The 9,313-nt window shown below is 53.9% G+C and overlaps 1 protein-coding gene across 1 annotated transcript in view; it reads right to left on the reverse strand.

The window, feature by feature from the left end:
- Nucleotides 1-2,748, reverse strand: part of ADCY5 (adenylate cyclase 5) — a 146,264-nt gene extending 143,516 nt beyond the window's left edge. Inside the window, exon 1 of the mRNA XM_080918647.1 lies at nt 1,050-2,748. Coding sequence (XP_080774773.1) covers nt 1,050-2,186 — 1,137 coding nt within the window. The 5' untranslated portion in view covers nt 2,187-2,748. The remainder of the gene's footprint in view (nt 1-1,049) is intronic.
- Between the last annotated feature and the right edge of the window lie 6,565 nt (nt 2,749-9,313).

Consider the following 9,313-nt stretch of genomic DNA (forward strand, 5'->3'; position numbering starts at 1 on the left):
ACCCTGAGGGCACAGGAGAGCACACCCAGAAGGATGCAGCATTTGACAGGATCAAAATCTGGGAAGATAGAAGTGGGGAAGGAAGCAATAACAACAGAATTCTGTTATGAGGTTCTATGAGAAGAGGCAGATACCAAAGGAGGTGTAGGAGTGTGTGGTGTGGTCCAAACCCACACTCACCCACTTGCAAGACCCCAGTTGATGCTCCAACTGAGCAACGTACAAACAGGCCCCGTAGGGCTCACAGACTGGGACAGAGAACAGGGTGTGGATATCAGGGAGACTGTCTCACCCTGGGGTCAAGTCTGAGTCACCAGTTAACCAAGAATCATAAGTTTGATGTCCTTCTGGGTTTGCCCAACAGGTCCCTTCAGAGATATAAAGTTCCTGCATGGTGACATCCAGGAGTGTCCACTGGAAGGGATTGGGATGCTCAGCACAGCTGAAAAGGGGACAATCATCACACTGGCTATCACACACATCGCAGCAGCTCCTTCCCACCTCAGCTAAAGGCAGATTTATGACTCGGGTCGCTTTGGGAAAGAAAGCAAACTTAATCAGTTCTGCTTCAAGAGCTCAACAACTCCCAATAATCCAGCCTCAGGGGGCAGGGTTATAGACTCCTCCTTAAGAATGAGCAACAGCCTTATCCCGGACTAGCTAACAAACCCACAAAGGAGCTCAGGAGGGGTGGCTACTAAAGGGTCCAGCCACTGATGTTGGGAGTGTCGTTTATACGGGACCAGAAGTTCTGAGAGAAATTGGAACTCTGAAAATTTCCCAAACCCTCCTTTCTCACTTAAGTTGTCGATTGTGACTAGTATGAAGAATGTTCTCTACCAGGCCAACAACATTATAAGCCATACAAGAGTAGTCTTTTGTAGATAAGGAAGCTAGGCCTGGAAGACACACAGCCTAGCCTGGCATGAAGCCTTGTCTCTCTGGTTACTTTTTACCACTATTAACTGGTGTGGACTTAATTCCTTTTCTCTAAAATCAGGCCGAGGCCTGCCCACCCCTCCATCAAGTGTGGCCAAGTGGGCCCCTACCTGTTTCAGGAGAAACTGGTCCTGGGCGTTGGTGTGCAGAGAGATGGCCAAGTGGAGAGCTGACAGAAGCACCCCGCTGAGCACCGCAGCCCTCATGCGCACAGGCAGCAGGGTGTAGATGGTATAGATGAAGAACACGGTCCACCAGATGCCCTCAGAGGCGCTGCGTGGCTGTGGCAGCAACAGGCCCACGACCTGGACGGCCAGCACCACTGCAATGAGCGCATAGCAGGCCAGGCCCATGTGGTCCTGGTGGAAGGCTGCACGGTTGCAGAGCACGGCCATGATAAGGATCACGCCCACAGCCGCGGCCAACACGGCCAGGTAGGCTAGCTGGAGCGGGGGCCGTGCCGCGTGGAAGGCGAGCATGACCAGGCACACGAGCACCAGCACGGCCATGAGCATAGTGAGGCTGCTCTGGTTCAGGCGGAAGAAGTAGCGCTGGTACAGACGCTCCAGTTTGTCCGACGGGAACTTCTTAGAGCGGAATATCTGCAACAAGGCCAGGCAGCAGGCGCCCAACGACAGCACCGCGCCGGTCCCAGAGCCTGACGCCACGGAACTGCCTCCATCCTCGGACCCGTCTCCGTCCTCGACGGTGCCAGTCCCGGGCTCCAGCTCCTCGGCCGCGCGCCCTTTTCCTCGACGCTCCTCCAGGCCCAGCTCCACCGAGCGGGGGCGCACCTCTGTGCCACCTGCGGCCGCTGCGGCCGCCGCCGAACTGCCGCTGCCGCCCGCAGGGGGCGCCCGGGTGCTGCCCCCTCCAGCCGCGCCCCGCCGCTGCCGCCTGCTGCCGCGACCGCCGTCGTCGCCGCCGCGCTCCTGCCAGGCGGACTTAGAACGGAAGCTGAAGCCGAAGCCCCCGGCCAGAGGGTCATCGCCGCTTAGTGGAGGGTCTTCATCGTCGTCGCCACCGCGCCAACGGCTGGCCAGGCGCTGCTGTTGTTGTGGGGTCACCGCTCCCCCAGATCTCTTGGTGGAGCCGCGGGTCGATCCCCCGGGGGCGTGGGGGTAGCCATTGGCGCGGGAATCGGCTTCTCCCCACGCGGCGCGATGCTCCGGGCCTCCCCGGGACGCCGGCGACGCCGCTGTCTGTGCAGCGTAGCCCGGGGGGCTCACGCTTTTGGAGCCGGACATCCCCCCCTCGGCTTCGTCGTCTTCTTCCTGTTCCCCCGGGGGCCGGGCCGGGGGTCCCCAAGGAGAGGGCGGACGGCCAAGCAGGGGGACCAGGCTAGGGTCACACGTCGAGGGAGGGCCGGGGCCCTGCGCAGCAGCGGGACATCGTGGCACCCCCGTCCTGAGCGGTGGAGGACAGCGGGAAGGCTAGCGGGGAGACAGCGCAGCCCTGAGGTGAGAAGTAGTTAAGAATCAAGAGTCCAGAGTCCCAGGTCCGAGACGGAGTTGGCTCCGAGCGGGGGCCGCGCGCAGAAATGTCCGGACTCCTGGCTCGCGTCGAGCTCGGGCCGGGAGTTGAGGACCAGGCGGGACGGAGAGGTGTCCTTGCGGGCGGCTCCTCTCCGAGGCTGGCAGTTCCCGGGCGCGGCGCTCGCGGCTTCTGCCTAAGCGGAGCACAGCGACTCTCCTAGCAAGGTGGCGGCGAGGGCGGCTCGGCAGGGGTCTCGGCACGGAGACGCAGCGGGTGCCCTTTGCTCCTCGCAGCGCACTGGGAGCGACTGGGAGGTGCAGGATCCTGCCAGCATTATTTTCTTACGAGGGGTGGAGAGGTGGGATGGGGGGTGGAGAGGACGGGGGAGGGGGCGGCGGGCGGAGCAAGAGCTCCGGAGCCCTGGGGAGGAGGGTCCTGGAGCCCAGGGGGGCCGTCGCCCGCATCCCCCACCTCTGGAGGCGCGAGTGGGAGCGTGGCCCCCGCGAAAGGCGAACAGAGCCTCCGGCGCGTCCGCGCAGGGGGCGGGGGCGAGGACCGGCTCCTGCGGTGCGGCCCTTCCCCTCTCTTCTCCTCCTGTCCCCCAGACCCAGCAGGCTGGCCCGCGCCCGCAGGTCCCGAGGGCTGAGTGGCTGGCTCCGTAAGCCCCGGGTTCCTCGCTGCCGGCGGCTGGCCCACCGTGGCCGGGCGCAGAACCACTACGCGGAGGGCGGAATCCGGCGCAGCGCCGCCGCCGTTCTACCCCAACGCAGGCGGGCTTCTCCCGGGGACCACGACATCCAGCGATGGAAGGCTGCGACTCAACAGCAGCCGGCCCACAAGGGCCGGCCGAAGAGCCGCGGAGCCCCGGGAGTGCTCCCGAGGGGCCCGCGGGAGCCCGGCTCCGGGCGCGCCATGCACGCCTCGGGCCCTGCGCCGCTCCGGCCGCTCGCGCCGCTCCTCCCTTCTCGCCCGCTCGCCGCCGCCGCCGCCGCCGGAGCGCCCTCCGCATCCCCTCCTCCCGCCTCCCCGCCCCCCTCGCCGCTCCGGCCTCGGCTCACAGCGGCGTGCGGCCGCCTCCGCCCTCTGCCATGCCACCGCCCGAGCCCTGGCCCCGGCGCCCCGCGAGCATACTCAAGCCCGGCCTGGGGGCCGCAGGGACCCCGGCTCCCCTTCCTCACCTAAAATTTTTACCGCGCCCCTCCCTCCCTGGTCCTTGGAGCCGGGTCAACCGGCGGATCCCTCGTCGGACCTGGGTAGCGGGCGATCCACCCCCGGCCGGGTCCTGCGACCCCAGTCCTATCTCCCCTCTTTTTATTACCCTTTTCTCCCCCCACCCCCATTCAGCCCAACTTCAGCTATGGTGCTGCGCCCCCCTTCTCTGGTCCGGCTCTATTGGCCGCTTCCAGAGCTGTCAGACTCGAGTCCGGCGCTCTTATTGGGCGATTCTGTGGCCCGGCTACGGTGCCAACGGAGGGCGCGCCGGGTGGGGGGCGCCCCGGCCGCTACTGCCGCAGGGAACTGGAGACAGAGTCCCTGGAGAGGACGAAGGGACCCAGAGCCAGACCCGGAAATGAACTAGGGAGAGCAGAGACCGAGGATGTCTGAGGCAAAGAAAGACAGAGATGGAAAAGATGGAGTTGCTGGCAGTGGGTGAGGCCGATGCAGCCAGGGTGGGGCGGACAGGACCGCTTTGGAGCATAGTTACAAAGAGGAAGCACCGCTGACAGCTGTAGGAACACCTGGCGTTTATAAGGAGCCCTTTGCCTGTTCATGTCTTTTAAATCCCACTTGGTTCCAGTAACAACCATGGGCTATGACGGGGACAGGGCCTGTGTAGTTATTTCCTGTTTGTAAATGTGGAAACTGAGGCTTGAAGAACTTAGCCAATTTGGAATACAACACACTGGTCTCCTAAACCATAATCCCTTTTCTTCAGTGCTAGGCTGTCTCCCACACCTATCCAGACGCTCCCACAGGCAAGCTAGAGTCTCCTTGTCAGAGAAGCAAAAGTGACCCTTCTGGGAACCGCTGGATAAAGGCGCGGGTGGACAAGAGTAGACAGCTGAGTAGAAAACCTGGGTCTGTCTGCCTCAACTCTCTTGAGCCCTAAGCTGTCCTACAGGCGTTCTGGCGGCTTTGTTTGGGGAGTGTAAAGCATATGCTGTCAGCCCCTTCATCCTTCTGCCCTCTCCAAAGTTGACAAGAAGCCTAGAGGTCCAGAATCTTCCCAGTGGTCATCTCCTTGGCGACTGAAGACAAACCTTTCCAGAGCTGCAAATCGGGAGGAGAAAAGAAAAGGAAAAATTCCAAGGGATCTGAGTAACGGGATCTTGAGTAATCACCCAGCCTTTGAGTAATCTATGATTAGCTACGTGGTAAAAAGCAACACGAACCTAGCCAGCAAAACCCTATCACGCTGGAAGTTTGCAAAGCACTGTACTGTGCTGGATGCTACCGGAAAAAGATGAGCCGGCTGGGCCTGGAACTCATAATCATGGAGGGAGCAGAGCTGGCCCGCCCCTCCAGCTCAGCCACTTTATTCAGCAAGATTCCAAGAGCCCATCAGTGTACAGGAAAACTGTTGTTTCCCACTGTGAGTACCAGAAAAGATTCTGGGGGTGCAGTCCCTGCCCAGCAGGCAAAGAAGATGGGCAAGGTTTACTAAGCATCTTGGTCCTGTAGCGATATTCTATTGCCAGTGTCAAACACCAATGAGAGAACAGATTTAGTTGTGATCTTAATTGGCTTTTCTTAGCGATTTGGGAATCAGGCAACAGCCTTTTCTCTGTAATAGTGATCCGATGAGCTACGGCAGAAGCGCTTTGGCTTTCTAGGCAGAAAATGGCTGAAGAGGCAGAATCAGAACAAAGAGAACATAGCTCATTTCAAAAGAAGGTGAAACCAGAGCCGGACTTCCTTATCTTGTCAAGGCTACCATGTTTGGGAAGTTCACACCTGTGTGTTCTCTCTCTGCCCCCAAACCCCCTGGAAGGTCAGATGACTAACTGTAAACAGACTTGAGCATGGGTGGTTCCATTTTGATTGGGTCTGTTGGGTCTGGGGCAGGATGTCAGTCTACATCAGTGACCTCTTGTAAATTTTGTTCAACCTTCTTAAGCAAGGTGTTGGTTACTCCAGCATAAAGATTAACTTATTTTCTGGACTCAGCCATCCAAGCAAATGTTTAAGAGACACTTGGGACCTAGGCCACCGAATGCACAGAACACAGTGAAGTTACATCCTTGAACCTGTTCTCATTTCTCCTCTTCTTCCCTCCTCCTTCCTCCCTCTCCCCTCTTCTCTCCTTCCCCACTCACCCAGTCCTGCTAACTGACACTAGGACTTGTAACATAGTAGCAAGCACTCCCTACTCTGACATTTTTTCATCAATTACAGTAATCATTTATTTTTTACAACAAAAACTGTGTGTGTGTGTGTCCCAATGGTGTTAATGTTTTTCATGTTAATAAACAGTTTATTTACAATACTCAATTTAAACACACCCTCACTATGTAAATCAGGCTGGCCTTGAACTCGTAATCCCCCTTGCCTCAGCTTCCTGAGCACTGGGGGTTACCAACGCACACCACTGCCTAGGGCTAATGTCCCTTTTATTGTTGGAGTAAAACAGTTGTATGAGTATATTGGAATTGGCATCAGTGTTCCTTTTCTGTTAACCATTAATCACTCTCGAGGTCATTTGTAAAATATTCTCATTCTTCTAATGTTAGGAGCAATAAGCCTTTTGATAGATAAATCTTTACATGCCTCCTTAGTTACAGCCTTGGGAGAAATTCCTACAAGTAAATTTGCTCAATCAAAAGATGAGCTTAATATACTTATGATATTACAGAAATCTGCCACCAGCTCTTGACTTGTGAGGTACCGACTTGCCGATGGATGCTCTTGGGACACACCCATATCTGATTCCTTTTATCTAAAACTTAGGTCATCTCTCTAGTAGCTTGCTGTCCCTTGTGCTTTCTCACGGACAGGGGCATGACTAGACCCAAATCCCGTTGTGAGTGGTGACCCGTCCATTCCTGTCTCTTCCTCCACATACATCCTCATTACCACCTTTGTCCAGATGGTCCCACTTCATCTCATCGCATCCCCTCTGAAAACTGTCCACACAGCAGCTCTCATCCCCCCACTACTTCCCACGTTACTCAGCCTCTGGGCTGCTCCATAAGATGCTGTAGACGCCATCCCTTTCCTCCGAAAGTTATCAGCGCCTAGGGGAAGCCCTTTATAATGCCCCTGGTAAGCACTCCCACCTCCTCTGCTCCCAGGGTACCTTGCTTGCATCAGCACATGGTTTGGACATCTTCTCAGACCAGGCTGCACACACAGTCTGCAGAGTTAGTATTGTTTGTTCTGTACTCAGTGCTAAGCCTGGTCCCTAACTTACAGTTGTCCACTAACGAGCAGCACGTGACCTCAAGCATGAGTGTGGAGGGGGGCTGCCATGGTAAGTGGAGATGGACAGTTGGGTTGGACACAGTGCAGAGGAGTGGTTTCGGGTGGAGAGTTAGCCCAGCAGTTAATAGCATCTGTTGCCCATGCAGACAACCCAGATTCAATTCCTGTCACCTATAAGGTGGCTTACAAGTCGATGTAACTTCAGTCCCAGAGGTCTGACATCTTCCATAATCTCTTCAATCACCAGGCTCACACGTGTACATTTTATACATGCATGCAAAAATACTCAGACATAAAATAATAAACCTGTAGAAATTAAGTTAAAATAAGAAAGGGGAGCTATGGAGATTCTTAGTGCTCAAGCATGAGGGCATGAGTTCAAATCCCCAACACCCACATAAAAGCCAGTTCATAAAACCAGCCAGCTTAGGCACAACAGCAAGTTCCAGGTTCATTAATAGGCCCTGTCAAGGGCTGGAGAGATGGTTCAGTGGTTAAGAACACTGACTGATTGTCCAGAGTTCCTGAGTTCGAATCCCAGCAACCACATGGTGGCTCACAACCATCTGTAATGGGAACTAGTGCCCTCTTTGGGTATGTCTGAAGACAGCTATAGTGTACTCATATACATAAACCTTTTAAAAAAAGAAGAATGTCTATGCTGTACAGGAGAGGTAGTAGACACGGGCCTGAGGCATCTGTGGAGTAAGCTCACCCTCTGTCATTGGTAACCTCAGCATTTGTTCTCTGCCACACCTAGAAACTTTGAGAAATGTGTCTGTAGTCAGAGCCACTGTGTTGGTTAGGGCCTACTGCTGGCAACAGACACCAGGACCAAGGCAACTCTTTTTTTTTTTTTTTTAAAGAGGAAGCTTCAGCAGGCGCATTTTTCCTTTTTCTTTTTCTTTTTAAGGACTTATTTATTTTATTTATATGAGTACACTGTAGCTGTCTTCAGATGCACCAGAAGAGGGCATAGGATCCCATTACAGATGGCTGTGAGCCACCGTATGGTTGCTGGGAATTGAACTCAGCACCTCTGAAAGATCAGTCAGTGCTCTTAACCGCTGAGCCATCTCTCCAGCCCACCAAGGCAACTCTTAAAGGACAACATTTAATCGGGACTGGCTTACAGCTTCAGAGGTTCAGTCCATTATCATTAAGGTGGGAACATGGCAACATCCAGGCAGACATGGCACAGGAGGAGCTGAGAGTTCTACATCTCTGTCTGAAGGCAAATAGGAAGAGACTGGCTTCCAGGTAGCTAGGATAGGGTCTTAAAGCCCAGGTCCATAGTGACACACCTACTCAAACAAGGCCATACCTAATAGTATCACTCCCTGGGCCAAGTATATACAAACCATTACATCCACTCTGGCCAAACCCCTTATGTCTGTGTTGCCCTTCAGGACTTCATTCTGTACTACTCCAGGCTGCCCTTTTTGAAGAATATATCTACATGTACCTAATATTCTATCAGAATATTAGAACCAACGTGATTTAGAATGTGCAGTTGTTCCTAGAGAAGTCAGTTCTGATAGTGTTCTCCTACTTACAAACTCTTTTGCTCACTCAGCTTAAAATCCCACTAGTAGGGGGTCATACTTTAGGATAACAATAAAAAAAAAAAAATAGAATGCAGAAAATCCAGAGACGGAACATAGATTAGTGAGTTTCAAGGCCTAGGGAAGAAGAGGACTTGGTAGTGACAGTTCATGGGTAGGTTTGGGGTGATGAACATGTTTTAAAATTAGATTATGGTGATGATTACATAACTCTGTAAATATACTAGAAACCATTGAATTACAGAATGGAATCTGTGGGGAGATGGTTCCCCGAGTAAAGTTCTTGCTTCTCGAACGTGAGGGTGAGCATTCAGTTTCCAGCACTCACATAAATGCTGGGTGTGGTTGTGCACACAACTCGGCTCACTGGGTGCACTTCATGGCTCCAAAGTTTTATCTTAGGGGCTGGAGAGTCGTTCAGCTGGAAGACTGGAGTTTGCTTCCAAGCACCTACATCAGACAGCTCACAAAGGACCTGGAACTCCAACATCAGGAGATCCAATGCCCACTTCTGGCCTCTCATTGTATACAAGTATATATGCATGCATGTGCACACATGCACACTCACACATATGATAAATTACCTCTTGAAAGTTCTATCTCAATACAGTAGTTAAAAAATGAATGTAAGTGTTCTTAATTTGTCAAAGGATATGTGCAGGACTGTGGGTCTGAAAACGTATAAGCAGGCTGGTGTGAGTGTTATCAGCACATGTCCTGCCCTCAAATGTCCTCAATACTCAGGAGCAGAGATCTGTGAGGAAAAGGAAGAAGAGAAGGCTCAGAGCCAAACACAGTATGGGAGAGCAATGGGTAAGCAAGTACAAGAATGAAAAGCCATTAGGAAGGAACTCAGGGTCAAAACTGAATTTTCCAGGGCAAGGGATAGCCCTGCTGGTAGAATGCTTGCC

The sequence above is a fragment of the Micromys minutus genome (genome assembly GCF_963924665.1).
Source record: "Micromys minutus genome assembly, chromosome: 7".
NCBI classification, from domain to species: Eukaryota; Metazoa; Chordata; class Mammalia; order Rodentia; family Muridae; genus Micromys; species Micromys minutus.